This window comes from Lytechinus pictus, chromosome 1, assembly GCF_037042905.1.
Source record: "Lytechinus pictus isolate F3 Inbred chromosome 1, Lp3.0, whole genome shotgun sequence".
Classification (NCBI taxonomy): Eukaryota; Metazoa; Echinodermata; class Echinoidea; order Temnopleuroida; family Toxopneustidae; genus Lytechinus; species Lytechinus pictus.
In genome coordinates this window covers 23852181-23879653 of record NC_087245.1, presented here as the reverse complement: position 1 = coordinate 23879653, position 27473 = coordinate 23852181, and the positions used below count along the sequence as shown (strand labels likewise).

Below are 27473 nucleotides of genomic sequence, written 5' to 3'. Positions count from 1 at the left end.
TATCAATCATCAAAAAACTTAATTTATTATATTTCTTGCCCTTCTGAACATGCCCAAGTTTATAATTTGATGAGCCTGGATATGATTAGGGAAATGTCCCTGCTCAGATCCTGGATGTAAAAATGGGGGTTAACATGCCATAGACAATGCAGATATGCATCAATGCTGCAAACTTGGAATGGGCTAAAATGCACCACTGTTACCTAACAGAGAGTGTATTCAAAACCGCTGAAGCGAGACCAATGAAATTTTCATAGAAGTTAGATCATGAAATGAGCTTTCTACTCATGAACATTTATTTGAGAATACTACCACATTTTAGAATTAATTCAGTCCTATGTCAGAGGGACATTTTTTTGGGACGCGCTGTATATATGTAATTTCATAATCATTACGAACTTGTTAACATTTGGAAATTAGCCACATTCTCTTTCTGCAAAACATTTTAATTTCAATCATCTCTTTATATACACACATATATTTATTTTAATTTTCTTTGTCTATATACAATGTACAAACCATACATAACATAATGTCAAAAGCACAGATCAAATACTTTCAGTAACAGCAGGACAGCTTTGGTCTCTTCACCTCTGAGGATGGATGAATAAATATTAATATGAATACATATAAATATGTAAGGTACTGATTTGCATAAGTTATATACAAGAAAAAATAAAGATATTCATCCCAAAACATGAATTAATTGCTCATATTCACAAACAATCAACATTTGTAAGGCCACTATTGATAATTGGTCAGTTTGTTCTATAGTTTATTAACTTTTATTGGGGCTTTAGAAACAGTTAAATGTTCTGATAGCATTTACACTGTTTGATTACGAAATGCTGTTCAATGCCAAACCTAAAAGGTCTGATGATAATTCATGGTTCTCAATAGCATTTGTGATGCATGATCAGAAATAAAGTGAAACATAACTAAAGTAGATGATTAGTTCAAGTACTTGTTCAACATTCCTTCAGGAAGCCTATCATTCCTCAGTCAAATCTGTGGTATGATAATCACAATGACAAAAATGGGATGGACGGACAATAATAACACATAATGCTTCTGGCAACCCTGTATGACGGGTGGGGGTTAAAATAAATGAAATCAGCTCTGAAGCTGAACACTAGCTCTTATACCTCGCTAACCTACAGCCTGTTGTTGATGACAAGTTTTGTGAAACATGACCCAAATACATTCTCACAAGCTCCTTATCGCAGTGGTCATGCTCATAGCACCTGCATGCTTTTGTTCTCAACACTGCATTAACATTTTGGCTTTTATTCATTTGGTAGGCGTTGCTTCATATCTATTACATGTTTGAGGCACTTGTGTTGTGGTGCATCATTTCCTGTCAAGACATAACTTGTTCAATTGCAGTATGGGTGATTTAAAAAAAAAAAAAGATTTGTAGTGCTGTGTGTAAATGAGCCTTTATAAAATTTCAGAGGCAATGAACAACGGATGAACAAGCCCTAACCCATACAATGTATATCTTCCACTACATAGAAAATTATAACCCTGACTTTGATGCTGACAGTGTCAATGGAATGTTTCATTTGCATGAATACAAACAAAAAGTTTTTTTTTTCTAATGGATCAATGGATCAGGTAATACTGACAGTGATGGTGGATAAAAGGTAGAATACTTTTTCAAATATAAAAAGTATCATTTCTGAAAAATTTTCAAGGTTCCCTTAATACATTAATCAACCCCAAAATGTCATTTTGATCTTTCACTGTGGAATATATTTCATACGAATGGTATGCTCCATAACAATATATTATTATGATTCAGGGAAAAATAACATGGGGGCTCAGGGCAATTTCACCCCCCCCCCCCATGTTCAAGAACCCTGGAAAATCATTATTCACTGCAATATTAAAGCTTACCCAATGTTACAAAATTTAGGAGTAGGTTAAGAAAGTAGCCCTCGACGAAAATGAGCTATAACCTAGTGAATTATGATTTTCCCATAGAATTTGTAAAGAAATCATCAGGGGCCTGTTGCATAAAACTTTCGCCATAAAAAACTCAGGCAATTTTTTGCCAGAGTTTTTTAATGTGTAATTTTCAATGGCATAATTTTGTTTGCCAGAGTTTTTGTTTATAAGCCAGAGATGTTTATGGCAAAAGTTTTATGGAACGGGTCCCAGGTTCCAGTAGACAACAGATTTATTGGGCAAGGGGAGCAGTTCATGAAAAGGTGGTGACTTTCACTGACCACCTCTATATAAAGCGACTAAAATCCTGATTGGCTAACAGCAAATTAGTCTGTGAAAATCACCGATGAAAATCTTCATGAAATGCTCTCAAGAAGTCAATAGCTATGTTGTTCCTTCCTCTCTTCCAAAGTACCTGACAGCCAGATCTCTATGGGGAAGCTTTCCTCTTCCAGGGGCAGAGGGCTCCTTTCTTGGAGTAACTTTCTTGGTCTCTTTCCTGGAAATCAATGAAATACAGATGGGTAACATATGTTAGAAGACATACAGTGGTGCTCAAATGTTAGTGAACCCCACCACAAAATGCACTCCTTCATGCCCAAAAAACACTACAATGTTCGACAAGCCAGGATAAACAATCTTTATTGAATGCAATTATATTTTATCACCTGACTTCACAACTAAATATCTAAAACATGGCAGAACTTTGAACACTTTTATAGATATGTTCATTTCTGGTAGGGTTCACTAACTTTTGCACACCACTGTACATAACCGATGGGTTGGCTCAATTGGTAGTGTAATAAAGTGCCAAGGATGGTCCCAGAAGGGGGGGGGGGGCACTTCCATTGACGAGTGGAAACCATGCATGACCATGGGGTTTTGAAAAGCACCCTAAAAAGTATTTTCCATGTTCTGAACAAGTATTGGCGTGTGAAACCCTACCCTTAACAAGTATTGGAAACAAAACAGTACCCTTCCCTGAATTGACCCCTAAACAAGTACGATATCCTACATTTAATTGTTATGTCACGGATGTCAGCTTTACCTTTACTTTCATTGGGTTTAGTACCACCCTACATACACACCTCGCTCAAATCGGACCCTAAACATGCAGTGTTGGGGCAAAAGATGAGTTATACATGTACTCCTCGCAAATTGGACCGTAAACATGTAGTTTTCCTAGTGAAATATATACCCTTTTTCATTATTTTAGTGTTTTTGACACCCTTACTACGTTACGTATGTAACGTGCACTATTTTGAAAAAGAGATCCTTTTTACGTGTTTTTGGGGTCACGCGTGGTATCCACTCATCAATAAAAGTGCCCCCCCCTCCCCGGATGGTCGCACCATGTTATATAAAGCTTAGTGACTGATTGTTGGGCTAATTTTTACGACTGGTCATACACAATAATCTATGTAAACGAGTGTAGACATCAGCCACTACATTAATTGCTAAGCTCTATGTTACCTGACGATGAAGATTCTAAATCAAAGGCGATACTTACTTCTTGTTGTTGTTTGGCACAGGAGAAGAGAAGATTGTAGTCTTGGAAGAATTGATCGCTTTCTGAACAACATTTGGTTGGTGAGCTTCTTCCCAGCAGGATAACTCATAATTATCATTACAGTGGGTGCAACGTATCTCATTATTCACTAGAAAAGTGATCAAATATAAAGAAATATAGGTATTACTTAAATCCCTCAAAATATATCACATCCAGGGCTATTCCACGAAATGTGTACATCAAACCCCCTATAAGTGGGACCTTCCTGGAATTTTTTTTTTCTTCTCTGTCTTCTATTTCCCATGAAAAGTTGAAATTCTTTAAATTATCATAGCTCGAGTAGTTTCATGAACAATGGATACGAACAAAAAAAATTGGTCTTTTAATGGCATTGTTCCACAAAAAACAAAATGCAAGTGCGATTATTCGGTGATCTGTGCTATTATTAATATGATGGTGTGAGATGGCTATACAATTTTGTGATGTATAATTCCATGATGAATATGGAAAATTAAATGCAATGAGAGAAGAGTAGATGTATATATAAGTGTCATGATCACACTTGTTTCTAAAATTGCATTGTTTCGGAAGTGAAATATAAAGCAAATAATCACCATTTGGTTTCTGTACATAAGACAAACAATCACTTCATCAGCGATATAAATGAAGCTTACACGTACACCTCATCACTGCTTTAAAAAGATATCTAAATCCAAACCACCTCAGAAATGATAGTTTGTCGCATTGCTTTCACCAGCAGTAATAATTTGTTAAACTAGGAGTGTGATGGTGTTGGGGAGGGGGGGGGGGGTATATCACCTTACCTGCTTGTTCCATCTTGACTGGATGTCCAAACCTTCTGGCAGAGTCCATTGGGGTCTCCTGTTTCTGGTTTAGTATGTCCAGATTACCACCATGCTGAAGACAACAATTGAAGCAAAGGTGGTGTCCACCGGCTGCTGCCAGGTGGGCGGGGGTGTTGCCCAGTTCTACAAGTAATTATTGATAGCAATGATGACGGTCAACATAATAATGTTTGCAAAGGATATAACACATTATGCCCTAATATTCATACACTATTAAATACTATAACTGGGTGAAAGATATGAGCAAACTAATATGGTCCACAGAAAGCAGGATAGGACTATTAACTATTGCATGCTTTAATAAAAACATGCAATGGGCTCAAAAGATTGATCAAACATGACTGAATGCAACCAACCAGAAATTTAGATCTCATTGCATACAGTTATAAAAATTATAATTACTAGGCTTGTAGAGAATTACTTACTATCTTGGACATTGACCGCACTGCCTTTCTCTAGGAGCCAATGAAGGCAAGTCATTGATCCATTAGCTGCCGCCTGTACAAGGAAAACGGTAAGTATGATGAAAGTACATTTTCATCTAAATTCATTAAATTTGTATTCACCTAGATTTATTTGCACTGAAATTTGTCTATGCAGAAGTGATTTTTTTTCTACATTACATGAGTAACAACTACATAGCACTTCTTTGCAGAATATATTCACGTGCATTGCAAAATGAGGTGCATTTGATACTGAAAAAAACTATGAATAAGATTGCATATGAGGGGCTAGGATTTCACCTTTATCAGTTGCATACTGGGGAAATCTGGCTCAGTGGACAAGTCTCCGGACTGTGAACCACAAGGTCCGCCTGGTCCGGGGTTCAAATCCCACCAAAGCACTAGCGTCCTTTGGCAAGGCGTTTATCTACATTTGCCACTCTCGGCCCAGGTTTAGTAAATGGGTACCCGGTAGGAAGGAATTCCTTGAATGCTCGATGCGCCCAATCAGGGTAGCCGTGCTAAAGCCGGGGTAATAGTATGCAGCGCTCAGAAACATTTGTATTAAGCGCTATATAAATGTTGCATATTATTATTATTGTCATAAATTTCATCAGAAAGGCAAGTAAAGAGTTCTCTGAACTACTGTAAAAAATTACCAAGTTATTTGGAATTTGTTTAGAAATACATTAATGAAGATTAAATGCAAAGTACAATGAACAATTGATTTATTTCCACATTAAAGGCCAAATTCCCACACAAGCTTTTGTAATATCTAAACCCCTCAAAAAAAAGTTTGGAAATCTGTGTTTGGCCATTAGTTTCTCCCAACTCCCAATTTTACACAATGCATATTTTACATCATTCAAAAGATCATTTAATTCTCTTTACAATGATGCCATGCTTGTTATGATCATGCCATCACGAAAAGAGCAGGATTCAAAAGTGTTGGATGAGGTCTAAATTGAAAAGCTGCAAAAAGAGCACAAAAGTTGGGAAATCTGAGTTTGGCCATTAATTTCTCTCAACTCCCAATTTTACGCAATGCATATTTGATATCATTCAACAGATCATTTTATTCTCTTTAAAATGATACCATGATTGTTATGATCATGCCATTACGAAAAGAGCAGGATTCAAGTGTTGGATGAGGTCTGAATTGAAAAGCTGCAAAACGAGCAGAAATAGCCATGAAGGGTCAATACAGAACATGATTCTTTTGTCTGTGTCAATAGAGATTCAATTTCAAATCCATTCAAATCAAGCCCCTGCTTCTGTAGTGATGGTTCTGTGAGATAACATGGTTTGAGTCGTGGTTTGAAATACCCATGCATGTTTGTTTGTTTGTTATGTGTTTGCTTGTGCAGAGGTGTGTTTGATTCCATGTTAATGTCGATGTTAAGGTGCATGAAAATAATTACAAGAAACCGCTGAGAAACTCACTCATCACCACTGAAAAAAGAACAGTGACTTTCAATATTGTGTCATTTTGCAACTTTTGAAGTTTGACCTTGCCCCACATTTCAAGGCACTGCACCTACATGTGAACCATCATTTTAAAGAGAATTAAATTTTCTATTAATTTACATTAATTACACATTGATATTTACTAAAACTGAGGAGGGATTATCGATCAATGTCAGATTTCCAAACTTTTTTTGAGGAGTTTATTTTATTAATCATTAAAGGACAAGTCCACCCCAACAAAAATTTAATTTGAATAAAAAATCCAACAAGCATGACACTGAAAATTTCATCAAAATTGGATGTAAAATAAGAAAGTTATGACATTTTAAAATTTCACTTAATTTCACAAAACAGTTATATGCACTTCCTGGTTGGTAGGCAAATGAGGGAACTGATGACATCACTCACTCAATATTTCTTTTGTATTCTATTATAGGAAATATGAAATACTCCCTGAACACATGGAATTATCATTGTTCAACATTATATGGTTCAGACAAGTTTTACATTTTCATTTCAGTAAAAATTGAAATATTGTATAATTCAAACAATAAAAAACAAAAGAAATAGTGAGTGATGGACATCATGGACTCTCTCCTTTGCATACCACTGAGTTGTGCATATAACTGTTTTGAGAAAAATAAGAGAAGCATTAAAATGTCATAACTTTTTTATTTAACATCTGCTTTTGATGAAATTTTCAGTGTTATGCTTGTTAGATTTTTCTCTATTGATTCAAATCAACATTTTTCTGGGGGTGGACTTGACCTTTAAGCTCAAGCAATTGACATTATAAGTGTATGGTGCAAATTTTTAGACCAAAATTGCGACCCCCGGGTACGTAGTTCCGAAATCATGCAACATTTCATAAGTGTATGCAGACCCAATATTGCTCAAAAACATCAATTTGTGCGCAAATCTAATGCAAATAGTGTTTTTAGCCAAAATTCATAAATGTATCATTATCCTTTTACTGATTAAACTCATTTAATTTGATCTTATTTATGGTCAAATTAAATTAAATTACCTGACAATTTACATTGAAAGAATAAGAAACAAAAAGTTTAAAGACAAGGAAATACGTAAGAAAATTGTGATATAGAATTGTTAAAAGTACATTCGATCAGAATCATATAAAGAGTCTGTGAAAAAAAAAGGAGTATTTTAGGGGCCTTATTTGTTTCTTACAGTATGCAATGGGCAACATGTGTGCCAATTATCGTCGCGATTTTGTAATCGACGGCTGAGATCATAAGTGGGGGTGGGGGGTGCTGAATCAACCCTCCCCCCCCCCCCCCCCGTCTTCTTAGGCATCAAGTGATAAATCTTGAATTTAAATGAGTACATTCATAAGTTACTAAACCAATTTTGGGCTTTGTTTCAAAGGGAAGAAGCAATGGCAACATGCGAAAGAGGATTTGTTGGCAGTGTTGGACTAATAAAATAGCAAAATTAAATCCACGATAAAAAGTAGAAGTAATAAAGTACGTTTAGGGATTGTTAGATATGGCTGAAAGCTAAGGTCAACAATTTAATGAAACGCTGCTAAATAACAGGAAATGGGTGTGTGAAATACTTTGACCTGGCTTGAAGCAAGAAATCAACAATCAAATGAATGGCCGATATATGACATGAAATGAGTAGGTGGCAGGAAATGGGTGTGTGAAATACTATGACCTGGCTTGAAGCAAAAAATCGACAATCAAAGGAATGGCCGACATATGACGTGAAATGAGTAGGTAGCATCCTTCAAACTATAGCTCGAAGCAAATGTCAATGATTTAATGAAAGGCCGATGTATGACAGGAAATGGGTATGAGACAACTTTTTGTTTCAACCAAAGGGTAATTTACCAGATGAGCTAATGTCCTTCCATGATTTTCTCTGGCCTCTTTGTCGCTACCATGCTTTACAAGAAACCTCAGGCAATCCAGATGATTTTTGGCAGCAGTATGGTGACCAGCTGTGAAACCTGACCCATCCTCTACGGTCGTATCGCAGTCACTCTGAAGAAACAACACCAGACATTCCAGTGCTACAAAATACACAAACATAAAAAATCATGACATCATCAGCATTGATCAATATCCTCACTTTATCATGATCAAGTTGAACGGGTCAAATCTCAAAACCTTGGCAAGGTCATTTCTATTGCGTGCTTCACATGGATAAATGAGAACCATGTAAATGCATCACACAGTACACACATAGGCCATGTCATCTTGCTTGAGTTCGATAATCTTGTATTTCCTTTCATTCCTTTCCTTTCCTTAATCTTGTAAAGGGCAAGACTGTTTTTTTTGGTAATACTTTCGCTAAGTCTTACATGCAAATGATTGAACATCTACATTATTACTTGTATACATGACACTTCTATTCTACTAATATCTATACAACTGGTATTCTATACATGTAGTTTCACTTGGCATAACTTTGACAGAAGAAAAAGAGTATTTCAATATCTTTTCATGAAAAAAATGTCAAACAACATTAAAATTTCACTCGAGATCACTTGAAAGCAAGATTTTGTATTACATTCCATTGCTCAAGTAATGATTCAATTAATACCTCCATGCATGGCTGCAACGTGTTGAGGCTTGCGTCCATTGTCATCGGCCCCCTCAATGTCCATTCCTTTAGAGAGCAGGAAGTTGAGGATGGAAGGATGGTTGTGCTGAGCTGCTAAATGGCAGGGAGAACGCCCTTTGTTATCTCGCAAACTACAGTCAGCTCCTAATTAGAGAAGTTTAACAAATTAGCAGGAAAGGTGATTTACACAGTGTAATAGACGTTGGGGTTCTGAACAACATGTAGAAGTATAAATTTTGCACCAGTTTTTTTCCACTTCTTAACGCTGATGGGTTGCTCTTATCCGAAATCAAACTGTTTCATTTATTAAACTGTCCTCAAACAATTATTTTTATTATTATCATTCAGTTATTTTCCACTCTTTCGAACTTCTGACAAATAAAATTATATTCTCAGACTTAACATGAATAACCATAGTCATTGTGTGGCTTCTCAAACTTAACATGGATAAAGACTAAAATTATTTTATCATCTCTAAATAATAATGGACAAATATTATCATAACAATTTCAAACGTATGGACAAACAAGTGGAATGCCTCTGGCGGTCTCACATGCATCACGCGATTCAATATAGCAGCAGTGCTGACTTTGAAAAACAACCTTTTAATAATTATTCACAAAAAACACCATTCATATGATACAATACTATGTTCATTGACATTTGACCTTGATAATGTGACCTAAAACTTGTCAGTGATATTTGATTTCCCCTATTTCCACATTTTATACACTATATCTATAAACTTTGAAAGTTATGACATCAATCTAATAATTACCTCTAAAATGGCCAAAGTTCAATGACCTTATATGACCTTTGAATTTGGTCATGTGACCTGAAACTCGCATGAGATGTTCAGTGATACTTGATGACTCTTATGTCCAAGTTTTATGAACTAAACCAATATACTTACAGAGTTATGATGGTAATTCAACAAATACCCCCAATTTGGCCAAAGTTCATTGACCCTAAATGACCTTTGACCTTAATCATGTGACCTGAAACTTGCATGGGATGTTTAGTGATACTTGATTACTATTATGTATAAGTTTCATGAATCAGATCCATAAACTTTCAAAGTTATGATGGTGATTCAACAGATATCCCCAATTTGGCCAAAGTTCATTGACCCTAAATGACCACGTGACGTGAAACTCATGCAGGATGTTCAGTAATACTCGATTAACCTTATGGCCAAGTTTCGTGAACTAGGTCAATACACTTTCTAAGTTATGCTGTCATTTCAAAAACTTAACCTTCGGTTAAGATTTGGTGTTGATTCCCCCAACATGGCCTAAGTTCATTGACCCTAAATGACCTTTGACCTTGGTCATGTGACATGAAACTCAGGCAGGATGTTCAGTAATACTTGATCAACCTTATGGCCAAGTTTCATGAACTAGGTCCATATACTTTCTAAGCTATGCTGTCATTTCAAAAACTTAACCTTCGGTTAAGATTTGGTGTTGACGCCGCCGCCGCCATCGGAAAAGCGGCGCCTATAGTCTCACTCTGCAGGTGAGACAATAAAACCATCATTTATCACTTCAAACTTATAACGGACAAAAAAGAATATCATTATCTCTCTTCTCACACTTATTTGCCTTTTGATTACGTACTTTTTCAACTAATAATATAAGACATCGTCATAACATTTATTTTCTCAAACTTATCATAAATAAACATAGTTTACCTGCTTCTTCTAAGAGTTTCATGCAACCCAGCTCGCCATGGTAAGCAGCTGTATGGCAAGCCGTCTGGCCGAGGCTATTTGTTGCATCCATATCAGTCACATGAATCAGAAGGAGCTTCAGAACTTCATTGTGCCCTCCAACGCAGGCCTCATGGAGCATGGTACGACCCCCATGAACTTTGATATCTGGGTCTGCTCCAGCCTATTAAAAAGGAGTAGGGGAAAATGACATTGGGATGGCGTTATGAATCAGGACAAACTATGGGATTCTGATGAAATATGCCATGGAAAGGGGGAGGAGTAGGTAGTCATATATAAAGCTGAAAAATGTGATTTAAAAAATCATCATTGGCCAGAATTCACAAAGGAGGTTTTGACCCTGCAGGTTTGAAATCACTGATTGCACTTATTTCTGCATGAATATTGAGTAAGCATCCAATAATGAATAAATGCTTTTATCACTCTACAGTATGCATAATTGAGGCCTACTGCATCCACTACAATTAATCAAACAGCTGGGTCATAAATGTAGTAATCTTTATAGTGAAAGGCATGCTGTGATAAAATTGTGCATGGATTATTGGACGCTTTCTTAATAGATGCACTGAATTAAATGTGATCAATGTACAGAACATGAAATCTATCATGGTTTCAAAACCTGGATTCAAACCACAGCCCTGCTTCATTATTAATGAAAGTTTAAAACTTGTTGATACTTACAAATTTGCAATAACAGTTAAAAGCTACTGAAATCAATAGATTTGATTGACTGATAGAAAACTTGTTACAAAAAAACTTTGCATTTGTTCATTATCACAATCACTTGCACGTTTGGACCATTGTGTCATCAAATTAGCCTGCGACAGAAAACATCCTGTGAGAGTTTTGACTTACATTGAGGAGCTCTTGTAGAGCTTCTGTCTGGCCGTACTGCACAGCTTTCTGCATTGCCTGATCATTGCCCTTTGAGCCATAAGGGTTCTTGGATACTGCCTTCCGGACCATCTCAGTGTCTCCTTTAGCAGCTGCATCTAGCAAATCCATGGTGGTATCTGAAAATAAATCCAAAAACAAAAATCCTGAAAATTACAAAAAATATCTCCAGTGTACATGTACATGTACATGGACCCACTGACAGGAGTCTACAGCCCTCTTGGCATTTATGGAAGTTTTTGTTACCAACAGGTTGTAATTTGTCGACAATTGCAATAAAATTCTTGGTTTAATTTGAATGGCCAAGGTGACAAGCACTGCTTGTAATCATTATAAAATGAGCCGATGATGAGTAGAGAATGGGTGGTAAATAAGTAGATGTATGTTTTCTATACCCAGGGTTCCCAGCTTTTTGAGAAAATTCCTGATAATTATTTAAACCCATTCCCAGTTTTGTATGTTTTCTGTTGTTGCAGTAATTTACATGTATTTAACATAAAACTAATTAGTACCACCACAACCTGCAGTCATTCAAAGGATGTTGTTTTGATATGCAACAAAATATAACATAGAGTCTGACTGACTTCCGTGCTTTCGACTTTTGGGGTGATCAAAATTCTCTGATTTTTCCTTCATTTGAGGTAGTTTTTGAAAATCAAATTCCCTTATTTTTCCCTGACTGGAAAAAAGTAAAATAATTTTCCCTGATGGACTGGGAACCCTGTACATTTACATACTACTTTTCTAATATGTTCATCAAAACTACTTTGATGATCATGGGAATTGAAACAATAAAAATATAAATTTCCATTATTTCTCTCCTTTTAGTATTAAGCAAGTAAAACTGAAGTGAACTACCAAGTATTTCAAGTATCAATCTCTTGTCTTTAAGTACAACATCAGGGAACCTGAAGACAAATGTCTACTCTAGAATAGAATTAGTAATCAGGTGAGACAAGTAATAATAGACAGCTTCTTCATCTTCTGAGTCAGTGTAGACTGTCTCCAGTGTCTTGTTTTAATAACAAATGCACAAAATCTATAACAAGTTTGCTATCAGCAAATCAAATTGAAGGATTTCAGTGTTGTAAATTGTTATTATATAAATTTATAAATAATTTTTATCAAACAGAGCCCCAGATTTCACAATGAAGCACTATACCTACCTGTAACTTCCCACTTTCTATTCATCTATATCTTTTTAAACCTAGTTCTCTCCCCCCCCCCCTCTCTCTCTCTCTCTGCCTCCCTCTTTGTATCTCTCTGTCTGCATCCCTGCCTTTATCCTTCGCATCACTGACCTGCGATAGAAGCATGAGCTTCAAGAGTAGATGTTGTGAACTTTGACCCCTGTGTCATTGTTCTTGTCCTGGCTGTATCGTGAACTTGAATATCATTACTGAACGACACATTGCTTTTCACATTCACCAAGTCCCTATTTAAGCCAAAAGGGCGATGATCTATGACCTCCGACGGCGGCACTCGTGACCTTTCCAAGAGGGTCATCTTTTCACGATAGGTCATTGTCTTTTCCCGCTCAAGGAAGGATTGGACCTTCGACATCCTCTTATCATCCATTACTGTGATAACTGAAACGAGACTGGCTACTCCTCTGAAACAAACTGCAATACTTAGTGCTGTTCACTAGAATGAGCTACAAGATTACTGGTATAGTTTAGAACCACAGAAGTTTTACACAATGTGATCTTTATCCCTAAATGACAATACTGTACATCAATACAATATAATCATGCCAAAAATCAGCACAGGATAAGCGAAGCATGAAGGTTGCTAGGAGTCCAGATGATACATTTCTCCATATCAGATTTACTTCATGATTGTCAATAATAAAAGAGGGGACTCTGCTCTGCTCCCACCATAAAAATATATGACAGTGTCATTAAGTTTCTGAATATTTCAGAGAATAAACATATTTTACAATCACTGATAATTTCTAGAATATCTGGATACTTGGTACCTTTGAAAGAAAGGCTATGTTAACTGAGTGTGCGAGACGACCCAATTATTCTCCATATTATATATTGCTATCAGGTGATAAGGAATTACTGAACCAAGAAATAAGAATCTTTTCACTCCATTACACTTGGCAGGTGAATTCTTGGGCAATCCATCAGCAAAGAAGATAATATATGAGAACTGACTCGCAAGTGTTGAAATGATGTGAGATGTAAGCTAATCTTATTCCAGTCATCTGCAAATAATTCATCACCATCTTCATTCTCTTCCTCAGGCTGTAAAAGAGCACATTTAAATCTTCACAAGTCCAATCCTCGCATTATGTTCTAACAATTCATTTATTCTTTCTGTCAAGTCAATCCAATAATTTTGCTCATTTGTACATTGGAATCAACCACAAGTCCAATAAAACCACAAGGCATCAATTGTTCATCATCCCATAAATCAATATTTGCTCTTCTGTTTATAAGTTAATCATGAAAAGCCAATGGTGACAAAAAGCCACAGAACACCTAAGCTCTTACAAGCAGCAGGTCCCCAGCAGGTATTAAAGACAAATACAACTTCTTCTCTACTCTGTCACTTAAGTCAGTGGATGAAACCTTTTCTACCTGGTTTATTAAAAACAAGATGGCTTTTGTTATGGAGGACCTACTGCTAGATAGCTGGGCTTTGATGCCTAGCAACCAGAATCGGTGACAAAAGGATGTGAATACAGGATCACTGGTAAGGTTGAGTGAACATGTAGAGGAACCCCTAAAAATGAGTCAGGATTGTTGTAGTCCTTAGATCAGTAGGAAAACAGACAAATCAATGATCTCACCAACCAATGCAGTTCATACAGGAAGTACAAATGAATTTTTTGGTTCATTTATCCATTTTCTTGAGCTTATGATTTATTGTTTATTCTGCGTTGATTTTGTGAGTACTAGTACTGTAAGCAATTCTTGCCATCATTTATATTATAACACATAATAAAACTTAGAGTGTATAAATATTTTATTCAATTCTCACTTTAATAGGAAAGATTCATTGTATACTTCCGTAAAGTTTTGTGCGATAATAGTTGTTACTTTTTTGTAAGCTTTGATGAATTCCAAGAGGGCGTGTTGCGTATCAGACAGTTATCTATGGACATTGGTCTCATAGACGAAATGCACATATTTTTTTTCCATATTTCTACATGTACATCCATAGGCGCAGGCTCATCCAATTAAGCTAATTACTACACATCTGCTGAAACAAGTATACCACTGTGTTCCCCATGTCACGCACACAAACAATTTGTATTTAAAAAATATCAGATTTTGGAGATTTAAATAATGAGAAAATTTGGAGTACATAATAACAATAATAATAATAATTATAATATTAATTATAATAACAACAACAACAATAATAATATTAATATTAATAATAACAACAACAACAATAATAACAACAACAACAACAATAATAATAATAATGATAATAATAAAGTAAATCATCCATGCTCATGGGGATTCAAACAGTTTTTTACACTGAGAGAGAGAGAGAGAATAGTTAATGTGTGATTTATTTAGTTCCTTCATGTGCATAAAGCCCATGTCAGGAATTTTGAACCAAATTTTTATTCCTCACTGGAAATATGAAATTGTCCTTGGCTGGAGTCGCTGGTCCCTTTTCTGGCTTGATCTTTTGTGGCTCCATCAAGAGGGTCCTTATTGTCATATGTGTATTGTATTGTTTTTTGTAGCACTCTGGTGAATAAAAAAAACAATCCCCAGGATCATAATAGAATGAAAATAGTATTTTTTGTTTTAAATAACAAAAGTGATATAATTATGGGGAGCCAAAAACTTAAAAATTATGTTTATATTTTTTTTTTTGTATTCACCCTTTTCTTTCCATCTGCTTTCATAATAAAGACAAATACTTCAAAATATTTTAAGTTATCATTCCTAGATTATGAACAATTTGAGTGTCAAATGAGTTACTAGTAATAAATTCTCGCTACCCCAAATAGCGATTTCGCCGAGATCCGGGAAAATCCCTGTAACGTGCATTGCATTATGGGATAGCTTTTTCGGTATTACAACTTCCTGTTCGGAAGTCCAACGCAATGTTTTGCCATTTAGATCAACAGTGCCGTCATGCACAACAACACAACGTAGCTTTCGCTCGGAAAGTTCGTGATCACAACCCTCTCTTTCACTAACAGTTTTACAGCCTTTTCTGCTAAAGTCACTAATTCTGCCTGACGCTTTCCATTGCACGGTATTCATCTGTCAGTTAAGATTTTTTTAAGTTCCGAAACTGATTTTTATCCATTTTGTGGTCGACGAAAAATTGAACGAAATGAATACTGAATATATTTAGTGTCTAGTTGAATACGATCGTGATGTCAGGCCGGTCGCTAAATGCAAAATTTTAAGATATTCATTATTTGTTTGATTTTTTTATAACCAAATAAAAACATGAATAAAAATTATTCTCACGTGAAATATATTTTTTATTTTTATTTATAATTCAAATGGAATCAAAACTGACCAAATGTAATAAAAAGTATTATACTCTGTACATATTACGCTGATTGGCATCGATTTCAGCGTGGTGGAAAACTCAGTATCGCGAACCTCGCGCGAGCATGACTCTAAACCGGAAGTGGTGATGACGACCCGACGGAGTGAAAATTATCTCGTCTCGCGCATTATGAGATTTTTGTTCCTATTTGGGGTAGCGAGAATTGGATGTGTACTGTTAGGGATTTGTGCCCCAATTGGCTATCCATAGTTAAACCACAACTTTATTAAGCAGGATTTTATTTAAGTCTGGTTTGAGAATATGGGCCTTATAGTGTGTGTTATGTTGCATAGTCCCAATACAGACAAGGATGTTGAAGACTGCAGTGCAAGTGGTATCATAACCTACATTAGATGAATGGATTTGAGTAAAAAATTAAGTTCAATTGTTAAATGGTAAGTCCCCCCCCCCCAGGGGGGGAGGCAGTCAAATGTATTGCTGTATACATGTATGAGTGACCAAATTATTTCCAAACACCCCCTAAACAAGTTTTTCTCTGTGTGCAAAATAACCCACTAAACAAGTTTTTCACTGGCTTCATTTACACATTTTTTGGCCCCTGAACAAGTTGTCGCCTGAATATGACCCCTAAACCCTTATAATATATAATAATTATCATTTGTATAGCACTTATCACAAAACATGTCTCTACGCGAGAAATAAGCTTAAATAGGCAAAACTATATTCATGTGTATTGCATGCCCCCAGTGCAGTAAGGGGTTAAAATGCCACAATCGGGAAGAACCCGAATGCTTTTCAGTGATGGGCTATAGAATGTTGATGTTTCAGATCACAGAGAGGACCAGCTCAAAAGATGCAGCTTGTACTCCTAAGCATTTTGACACCTTTTTTGAAAAATCGGACAAACATTGAGGGGGTGCTGCTCAAAAAACGATTTGGGGCAAACCCATTTTGATCAAATTTGTATATCTCGGCTTCTGCGTAAGTTATTTTCATGATTTTTGTGTCAACTTCTACATGTTAATTTGGACCAGGAATTCATTTTTAACAATAAAAAGATGTAGGCTACAGTATAAATGTTGTTTTTGTAGTTCAAATCCAACCCTTACTTAATTTGATATGGGGTCAATTTGACCTCCCTTGACAAATTTCGTCACTGTGCAACCGCAATAATTTTTTTACCAAGGAGAAAATATAAACTTTTACCTAATTTATCTTTTAAATTACAGAAAATGCTTAAAACATCATTATAACATAGTTTTGCATTAACAATTGATATATTTTCTGACGGAAATATGGGCCTAATTTGCCAAGTTCAATCTCGTCCGCTCCTTCGATCGAATGTTGAGGTGTGGTGTATTGTGGGTGATCGTCGATGGCTAGTTCTCTAGGTACTTCTCTAGGTACCCGTGCACGAGTTTTACAGTGATTAGAGCTGTCAACAATAGACAGCGCATATCGTTAGAACTTGATGAGCGTCACGATACGATTGATCAGCACATTCATGACATTGGAAAGAGCCATGGAACACACAGTTAACAAGAACAAATTTTAACATTAGTAAGCAAACACAAATTACCAACATCTGCTCAGATTCGATAAAATTAGCAAACAAAAACTTAGAATTTACTCATGATATGATATATGAAGAAAAAATCACACAAATTCTTTCTTACATCATATTATAATCAAGAATATCTTTACCCGTCCGACGTGCTTCCGGAATCATGATGTAATTTGTCGCACACGAAAATCATTGTTTGGCAAGAGTTCCATATGCACCCCCCACTAAAATTGAAAATAATAACATGGAGAAGGTTCAGAATAATATATCTAGCCCTAGCCTATCCGATATGCGTCGGGCTAGTGGGCAAACTACTGACGGGCGAGGGCGCAGCCCAAGCGCCTATCATCACTGGTAAAGTCATCAATATGCATGTATGGTTATCATATGCATGACGTAATTTTATTATGCATCATTCATGAGATAACCCTTATATGGCGATCAACTGTATTTTTTAACCAATCAAATATCATTGCAGTCTATTCATAATACGTCACGTTCAAGCCTCGTCGCTTATTGGTCCGTGTTCACGGACAGTTATGAATATTTATATTGAAGCTTAGTTGGGGGTTTGTAGAATTTCTACGAACGTATTATTCACGGCCGATTTCAAATCATCGCATGCGATCGCGATCGGATGTCGAAGGTCAAACCGATCGCGATCGCATGCGATGATTTGAATTCGGCCGTGAATAATACGTGTGAGGAAAAAGATACTGGCCCAAAATCACAAATTTTGAGGATAACCGGAGGATGGAAACGGAGTGAAATACGGGTGTAGAGTAAGATATTAAGTCAATCATCTTTTTCGTTATATTTTTTTATTTTAATTTTTACGATTATCTAGACAGGAATAACCGTCGTTTCTGGGGATTTATTCAACAATTTTTGGCATTTTACTATAATCCCCATTCACCGACCGTAGTGTGTTAGTGCGAGCCTGCATGTCAGAAGCGGATCTAGAGGGGGGGTTGGGGGGGTTGCAACCCCCCCCAAAAAAAAAATCCGGGGACCATTTTTTTAAATCTTATCTTTTTTTTTAAACTTGTAATTTCAGAAAACGCCATTTTCACACACAGATTTTCAAAAATTTTCCCTACTGTGGGAGGGGGACACCCCCTCCCACACCCTCCCCCCTCGCTCGCTTGGACTCGGTCGCTACGCTCCCTCACATACCACCCCAACCCCCCCCTTTATAAAAAGCTGGATCCGCCCCTGCATGTGTAATCTGGTCGGCAATTCGGAGGACGGGTTTTGTCCAGATTTTAATTTCATTTAGATTCTAAATGACATTATATTATCTTGAACGCGAAGGCCCACTATTTTCGTTAGACTCTAATCTTTCTTTTGAAACTATGTAAGTTCTATAAAATATCAAAATTATACGTTACCGATGAGTTATTCCTTATTTTTTTAATTTTCTGCCGGAGAGGAATAAATGGCAGCCGTCAACGAGTTGTGCTTTTATCAAGGCTTTCCGATTAAATTTTCGATATCCTGGCCAATCAATGCGAGCGACAAGTTCCGAACGCACGCACATCTACAAGTGCAAAGCAGCGGCACAAATCGCGATATATAGTGACTGGTAAATATGTCTGTAAGGATGATGACGTCATCAAAGATGGCAACTTACGTTGACCAACGAGAGGATCGAAGATGACGATGTTTCGACCATCATTCAGTAGAGGCGCACAGCCAATATTGAAGACTGTCTCCAATGTGGGAGATTATCTCCAATATCAGAGACTTTTGTAAAGAATTTGGGTATCCAATTTCATAGACAGTCTCCAGTTTTGGAGACCAATTTCCTTTGTTTACATTTGCTGCAAAAGGATTACCTTGGTGGCAAATAAAAATGTGATAAGCAGATTCCTCATGAAAAATTACCCCCTTTCACCGTCTACTTTTGTTTTGATAAGGATTTTTGTTGTCAATCACACACAAAACAAATGGGCTTCTGACCTCAGTGAGACAAAATTTTGGGTGGAAAAAATCATGCTTTTAATATTGGTGTTGTTTCTTTTGTCCTTTTGCAAAGCAAGTCTCCAATGTGGGAGATTGTCTCCCCTATTGGATTGTCTCCCCTATTGGAGAGTCTCCCATATTGGCCGTGCGCCTCTACTGTCATTTGAAAGGAATTAGCGGTAACTGCGGTCTAAGGTACGATATTTCTTAATTTGAAACATTTTTTCGTTAATATGGATGTGATTTCTTATTCATAATGTGACATTTTATGTAAAAAAAAAAAGATCAATAAATCGATTTTCCGCCGAATGTTAGATCTAATGTTACTGCTAATACGTTGTCTGTACGTACGGGCCTCCAAGCTCTTCAGTTTATGTATTGGTGAGTGAGCCAAAGCAGTTCAGCGTAACAACCAAAATACAATTACAGAGACTGAAGCTTTTGGTCTAACGTAACGATTATCATGATTGCAATCCCACCTTTGTGACTCGGTATATCCGAAATGGTTCACGGTCCCGATGTTCGGGTAGGTGGAGCGTAGTGTAGCTGTAGTGAAGTGGAGCCTGCACGAACATCGCCCGAGGTATAGCGCATAGATATAGACTTGGTCAAATTCCGCATGCGCCCTACACCCTCGGTACCGCCCGGTCTCGATCGGCCATTTTGCTATGAATTCTGAAATTTGAAAGAAGAAGAGCTAACTTTTAGTTTTACCGCGACAGAACTTTTCGTTTTTTTGAGGTTCCAGTCTGTGCCTCGAGGCCCTCGATGTCAGGATACTGCCACAATAGTCAATAGGGCCTAGCTAGCGGCTAGACCTTCATCCATTATAATAATAATCGTGCCATTTTCGTGGTAAGTGCATAATTTCTGTTTTCACAATTTTGTTTCCTTATTATTTTATTAAAACTTAACTTATTGTTATTGTGACCACAATCTACCCTGGCCTAGTCCCGTGAGTATGAGTAAATGCACGGTGAGCTTCTGGGCTACGGCCCGCTTCGCGGGCCGGAGCTTTCTGGGTTAGTGGACGTGGCGTGGAGGGGTAGAGTATGCGGCAAGTTCGCTCAGCTCAGCTGTCTATAGTATTCGATCGATTCACTCACACGAATTTCAATAGGCTGGGACTGCAGTTTGTGCAGTTTTGAAATGGCACTAATCGATTCTGAACAAAATATGAAAATTTTAACTGTGTTTCAACAACAACTATCTATCAAATTGTAATACATACCCTTATTAGCTAATTCTGTATCAAATCCACATCTTTTTATGTTGCGTTTCGAAGAAACTGATATTTTCGTCCCATTGTTTACCGTTTCCACGCAAAACCGAGTTAGTCTTTGATCCAGCGATTTTTGCATACCGGTACGGCCGCAATTTCTCCATGCAACATGCAGAGGAGGTTGCATATGGAATTCTTGAATTTCACTGAACTTCACTGAATTTCGATCACTGAACGAGAACACATTGTCAGGGGCGGCGATCCGGGGGGGGGGGGGACGTGCAGTGCCCCCACTTATTGAAGCACTGAAAAAGTGCCCTTTTTACGCAATAAATACATACCCCCTCACGAACGTGTACCGTAAGGGCACTAGTATTCAACCCGTTTGGAGAGTTTCCTCAAATATATAGAAATATAGAATTTACCTGAATTTCAGACCCGTCTTATTTCCAAGAGCAAATGCTGGTTATTCTTTTTCCGTTATTTTTTTCTTCAACCAGTTGACTGTGTGCGCGGGCGATCGAATTATACGGCGACGGATTTTGGTACTAGTATTCAACCCGTCGGTACTAGTATTCAACCTAGCGATGAAAGATGGTCCTGTCTCTCAATCTGCCCTTGTCCCATCCGACTATGGACTAGACCATTTGAGATGAGACCAAACAGGGAATTAATCAAAGCCAGAGACTTACATAGATCTAGATCTAATTTAGCAATCTAAACCCTTTTGAGATTTGCTGTCCATCCTCACTAGGTTGAATACTAGTACCATTCAGTGCAAAAGGCCATCGCCGCATAATTCGATCCTCCGCGCATACAGTCGACAGATTGACAAAGAAAATATCGACAACAGATTACCCTGGAAATAACAATGGTATGAAATTAAGATAAATTCCCTATTTCTAAATATTTTGGGGAATATGTCAAAATCTTTGAATTATGCCGGGTTGAATACTAGTACCCATACGGTACTGTGCCCCTTTCATTGGAAAAGGACCCGATTTATATTAGGTGATACCAAGTCGTGTAAGTGCCAATTTTTTTTCTTAAAAAAAATGCCCCTGGTCACGGCCGGCGTTCTCTAGCTGCATTGGCGGCGGAAGCATAAAGATTTAGGGGCCGGGGGGCGTAAAAATATTTTCACCCGAATAATTTAAAAGTTGTTGTTTATATTTTTGTGTATGGCCGGGGTATTCTACACTAAAGTCTGTAGTTTTAAGTACATCTTAATTTTTCTTACAAACAGTATCTAACAAGGCAGGAGAATTTTTGACCTAAAATGTTGACATATCTAAGCACATTGGGTCATCAAGCAGGATGGGTATCCATCCAGAGGCGTCGATCCTGGGGGGCGATCGCCCCACCAATGAAAATATTGGGGGGGGGGGCAAACATATCGTTTTGCCCCCCCCCCCAATAATTCCGCATGTGCAAAAAATAAAATAAGATTGTAATGTTACACAGAAATCAGCAAGCGAGATTGAGATACACAACTTGTTCTTCATCTAAAATCGTGCTCAAAATGTCCGCTTTTAAAGATTAGAATATAAAAAAATTTCAGCTCGCGCTTCGCGCTCGCATCATTTCTGTAGCAAAAACCCATACTTTCATGATTAAATAGGTGAATGTCCCGTTTTCAGTTCTAAGCCCAAAAAGAACTCCCACTTTGATTTGCAATAATCTTTTGTTGGATATATATCTTGTTCTTTATTAAAAAACGTCCATTAATTACACTCAATTTTTTTTTCAGATCGAAATATCAAAATTTTCAGCTTTAATTAAAATTTTCAGCTTCATCAAAATTTGTATTTTTCTGGGGAAAAACAAGCCGTTGCCATGGCAACGGACCAATTGGAACTATCTTGGTGATCTTGAATATTTCTAAATTTCATTAGTATTCAATTGGGAGCCTGAATTTATCATTTTGGTCATCTATATCATGTTTATTTACCATTTACATGGGAATGTATGTTATTTTTTGAGAAATTAATCCGTTGCCATGGCAACGGCCGAAAATGGCATTTATAAATTTACCTCCCATCTTTAAAATTAATCTTACGGCATATACTAGTACTTGTGAAAGTTTCATGCTTTAGTCATAATTTGCACAATTGTTCGGCTAATCCGCTCTACTAATATACTTTTTGTAAGCATGAACAGAATGCACGTGGGTATGATCCTGTAGGCTTACCATACAATATTACCTCCGCATCTTTTTTTTTTTTTAGCCAACTCAGTCTTAGGTGTGATGATGTACGCATGTATGCATTCACTTAAAGCGACGATACAAAATGACAAAACAGGTTTGTTTAATATATCTACCTTTAAATTATAAAAAGTTTTATTCATTTTAAATTAAAACAGACAAATTAAATACAAATTAACAGTGTGCAATGGGGCCCATTATGGGACCGGTTTCGGGGCCTGTATGTATTATTATATAATACATGATATTATATTCAAGAAAAAAAATCGTTTTTCTTTGAACACAGTTTGTTAAGGGAATGGGTTTGTGTTTGTTTTTTGCTTACTATCATTATCATACATAGCTCTCAAACGAAATTAACACGACTACAAGCACAACATGATTTTTTAAATCTCGATTTTACCCTCTTCATAGAATAGACAATGCCAAAATTTGTCAATGAGTTATTGAGAGAGTGTTCCATAAGACATGAGTCCATGGCAGGGGCCGCGGAACGGTTTTCAAAGTGGGGGGGCTGAGCCAAAAGTGGAGGGGGGGGCTGACCATGCTAAAAATCACAATCATATGGTCATTTTTACGTTTTTGTACACGGTTTTGGAAAAAAGTGGGGGGGGGGGGGGGCTGAAGCCCCCCCAGCCCCCCCCCCCCCGGTTCCGCGGCCCCTGCATGGGGGTCCATCGGGGTCCTCATTGATATTTTAGTAGGCTATCACCTAAATTCACCTATTCCTTTCAAACGTTTTGAATACCAACGGAATGTACTTAAGTTGAAATTAGAAAATGAAATAAAATAAAATCATTCAAATGATGATGACATGACAACGATGACGGTAATGATGACGACAACAACAGTGATAAAGGTTATGATGGTGATGATGATGATGATGTTGATGATGACGATATTCCTATAATAAAGAAGACCCCTTTGGTTCTATTAATATATTGCTCTAATATACAAATATATATTTTTTTCAATCCAATAGATAACAAAAATCAATCAATCAATGCATTTGAACTAATTAGGAAATTAATTTTTCCTTTCCATTTTCTAACAAACAGAGTAAAAAAAACATTCTATTGCACAAACTTGATAAGCGAACGCTATTTATTGATTGAAAATGGAAAAGCAAAGCTTGAAATAATTAAGCATGTACAAAATTAATGTAGCATTTAACAAACTGCTTTCCAATCTTATCGTGATTTCAATGATTTAATGATTGATTTCAAGGCCAGGTCCACCCTAATGTGAGCTGTGGTCAATCAATATTATAGCAAATAAAACAATATGAATTCATTAAAAAAAAGTTTGAATACTGACTGATTCGTGTATCCGTAACCAATATAAACAAAATACAAAATCATTTACCTTAAATTTGTTTTTTTTTCTAATGAAATCTATTGGGAATTATGTCGAAACATCGCATGATTAAGAAATTAATATATCTCGTATACATTTCTTCTAACAGAAAATTAAAAAGTAAATACTTAAAAAGCTGAGCGTATATCGGGTAAAAATAAATTAACAAAAAAACAAACACAACTTTATTAATATTTTATTTCATTTGTGTTTTTGAATTCACTTAGCGAATTCAAAGATGGAGGAGGGCATATTTCCACGCAATTCGCAATTACGCTTTGGCGAATCTATGATGTAAAAAAAAAGCCCTACAGGGAAAAAAGTTGGAATATTTGCGCATTTTACTTATTAGTTGCATATCCAAGGCTTAAATCGATTTTTATTCCAATTCAAAAAGTTGTTCTGGTGTTTTCTGCCCCCTTATACAAGAAAAAAAATCTCCGTCTCTGACCATGCTGACAGGACTACGATAACAATTAGTAGTCAATATGACATTCTCTTTTATAATTTTTATTCCAGGGAACGATTTGAGGCATAAACTTGTCGAATTGAGGCATAATCACAATGATTCCTCAGCTTCAGGGCGAGTTTCCTCCTCCGTAGATTTATCCCACCATTGCAGAAGGCTGTTGGCCGATGAGAGAAAGAAAAATACAACATAAAGTTAAACATATAAATAAGCGTAACAATGTCAATTCTTATATACTATTAATTAAAAAAATTAATTTAGCTGTATATTTCCAAAAATAAAAGATAAACCATAGTGTAACGGACTTAGAGCTGAGTTAACGAATAGTGGTGATTGCATGGTTTCTGCTTGAAACATTTTCTTGAAGTCATTTCCTGTTCTTTAAAATTCGTATCCGTTTCCGCCAAACTCATTATAAAAATCTTTTATGTTTTTGCTACTCATTTCTGTAACAAATCTGATTGTTTTGAACTTGGTATTTTTATAAGTAATTACTTTTCTGTCTTAAAAAAACAAACTTATCTCTTCTTTTTCTTTCTTTCTTCCCTCCTTTATATACCTTCCTTCCTTCAGCCGACTTTAGAATAGGTTTTTAAGGTGAATGATAAAAATAATAAATGGTGCACACATATTCCCAATATAAATCAATTTATTGTTGAAATGGTTTGATAAAATTACAATCTACTTACTGTTCCGTATCTCTGCCTTCATAGCTCTCTAACATCACCTGCAGGCTTCTATATGAAACAAGAACAAAGTGAATAATGTTTCATAAAATTATTAAAGATTTCATGATTTATTCCGCCAGGGGATCGGAATTTCCAACCTCAGCACCACAAATGGACTGATTACCACGTGATAAAGTAAAGTAAAATTTATATAGTCAGATCATGAGAAAACAAAAACGAACAAAACAAAACACAATAAGGGATAAAAACAAGCTGATGTGAAATTGAACACACATGAAATAAGCTTGCAAGAGGTTATGCGTCCTTATTACTAGTAACTCGAAAAGCAGTTATTAGGCCTACAAGTTTTCGTTTCGCAGTAGGACCTAGATTAATATAGGTCCCAAAAAAAATGCTACTCCTCGAACTAAAATTAATGGTGCAAATCAGAGAGAAATGGAGTCTTAATTATAAAAGGTGACAATATTGCAAAACTGAGGTCTAAAGAGTGATACCAGTCGGTGCTAAAATTACATCCTGGTGATTGAACTAAAAACTGGTGTTGTTTAAAAAGTGCTCTACTTTTTTCATTCCAGACATAAAATGAAATTTTTCCTTAAGTGAAACCGTGACGTATCATATTCAGGATGAATATTTTTTTTATTTAATACAGATGGTTATAAAGGTATTATAATTTGGAGCGCTCATTCGTTTAAGATTATAGATGACCAGAATATGAAAGAGAAATTGTATCATTTTTTATTAAAAATTTGTTTTAACTCATATCACTGACACCACCCGTTGTTAACTGAAATCCCCCATCGGAGTTTTGGTAAAATTGGTAAAGTGATTATTGGAATCGAGTTAAACATTTAATTGAACTGAATTAATGGAAACTTATGAGTTAGTCAACAGTGTAGTAAAATCACGCGAAATCGTCATTACGCAAACATGTAATAAAATGAGGTCACCACAGTGAATCGATAACAGCGAGAGCGCTGCACATTGCCAGCGGTTCACATAGATTTGCACGTAAGCCTATGAGAAACAGGCGAGAGCGAACGATTACACGAGCTCTTCCCCCTTCTTTCCCTTCCCGGCGATTTGTCCCAAAGCAAAAGGATTTCCGCAAACTACGATACTTTGTTTTTCAACTTTATTAGCATCCGATCTATCCGTGCCGATTAGATTTTTACCGTGCCATTTTGTTATAAATTAGCAAAAGAACATGTACATCAGTTTTGCCGAGCTGAATAAAACGACTGATAGGCGTTCATGACAGCCGTCATTCACGTAAACTTTTGTATCCGATATGTGAACTTTCATTCTACACGTAGTGTACTGATATGGACACAACGTCGTACTACTACAGTGATATCATAAAGCTATAATAGCGGGTATAATAGCTCTATGGTGATATTGAAGATTATTTGCGTTAGTATTAATATTCAGAGGTGATAGCAACGGGAACATAAGATGACATGTACAATAAAAACCAGTAAAAACTATATAAAAATGATGAGTCCTTGATGCAGTTCACTGACAGTGACACAGTGAAGGATCAGAATCATCAATTACAAAACAGATGAACATGATGAAATTATAAAACTTATATGACTTGTCCAATATCGCATGAATCATATAATATCCCTGATTGTTCCTTTGGCTTTATAATGACTGTTAAGTGCAGAAAAGGGGGAAACGGTGAATAATTTGGTACTGGCTTATGGTCCCGTGGTCCCGTGGTCATTTTTGTAGGCCTACATTCACAATGATCACGATGGTCAGAGAACAATTTCCCTAATTCCTCTCAATTCTCTCTTATCATGCTTATCATTACATGCATCATGTGTATATCGGGGAGATGGGGTTTGGTGTGTGCATGGAGCTAACTGGTGTGTGCATGGAAGGAGAGATACCCGAGGTATAGGCCTTAGTTTGTGTGTAAGTTGTTGGGTCGGCTCTTCGGTCAAGAGTGCGGGTGCTGTGTGCATCATCGCACGGTGTAAGCTTGTGTGTCAAATACGCACAAAACGACTAATAACAGGCTACAAAAATCACTCGACCATGCT

The 27473-nt window shown here is 36.6% G+C and overlaps 1 protein-coding gene and 1 long non-coding RNA gene across 4 annotated transcripts; both read right to left on the bottom strand.

The window, feature by feature from the left end:
* Positions 1-425: 425 nt before the first annotated feature.
* On the bottom strand, positions 426-21089 carry LOC129259639 (serine/threonine-protein phosphatase 6 regulatory ankyrin repeat subunit C-like). Of its 3 annotated transcripts, XM_064098604.1 has the most exons (10): positions 20712-20830; positions 19960-20155; positions 11413-11570; positions 10519-10720; positions 8805-8969; positions 8090-8271; positions 4752-4824; positions 4285-4449; positions 3461-3608; positions 426-2449 (listed from the first exon to the last, which is right to left on the bottom strand). In XM_064098604.1, exons 3-10 carry the CDS (start codon positions 11560-11562, stop codon positions 2335-2337), a joined length of 1200 nt encoding a protein of 399 aa, XP_063954674.1. In that variant the 5' UTR covers positions 11563-11570; positions 19960-20155; positions 20712-20830; the 3' UTR covers positions 426-2334. The 3 variants fall into 3 exon arrangements, with proteins under 3 accessions (XP_063954674.1, XP_063954669.1, XP_054753884.2); XM_064098599.1 differs by lacking the exon at positions 19960-20155 and having other exon boundaries at positions 20712-21089; XM_054897909.2 differs by lacking the exons at positions 19960-20155; positions 20712-20830 and adding an exon at positions 12753-14072.
* Positions 21090-23021: 1932 nt separating this feature from the next.
* On the bottom strand, positions 23022-25481 carry LOC129259628 (uncharacterized). The gene is made up of 2 exons (XR_008584359.2): positions 25423-25481; positions 23022-24890 (listed from the first exon to the last, which is right to left on the bottom strand). It is a non-coding gene; the product is annotated as an uncharacterized LOC129259628 (long non-coding RNA).
* Positions 25482-27473: the final 1992 nt, after the last annotated feature.

Coding starts and splice junctions, on each gene's coding strand:
- LOC129259639 (XM_054897909.2), bottom strand. CDS start 13,029: ATGGATGATAAGAGGATGTCGAAGGTCCAATCCTTCCTTGAGCGGGAA. Junction 4,825..8,089: donor GAAGGACATTAGCTCATCTG/GTAAATTACCCT, acceptor TTCCTTGTACAG/GCGGCAGCTAATGGATCAAT. Junction 2,450..3,460: donor GTGCCAAACAACAACAAGAA/GTAAGTATCGCC, acceptor ATTGATTTCCAG/GAAAGAGACCAAGAAAGTTA.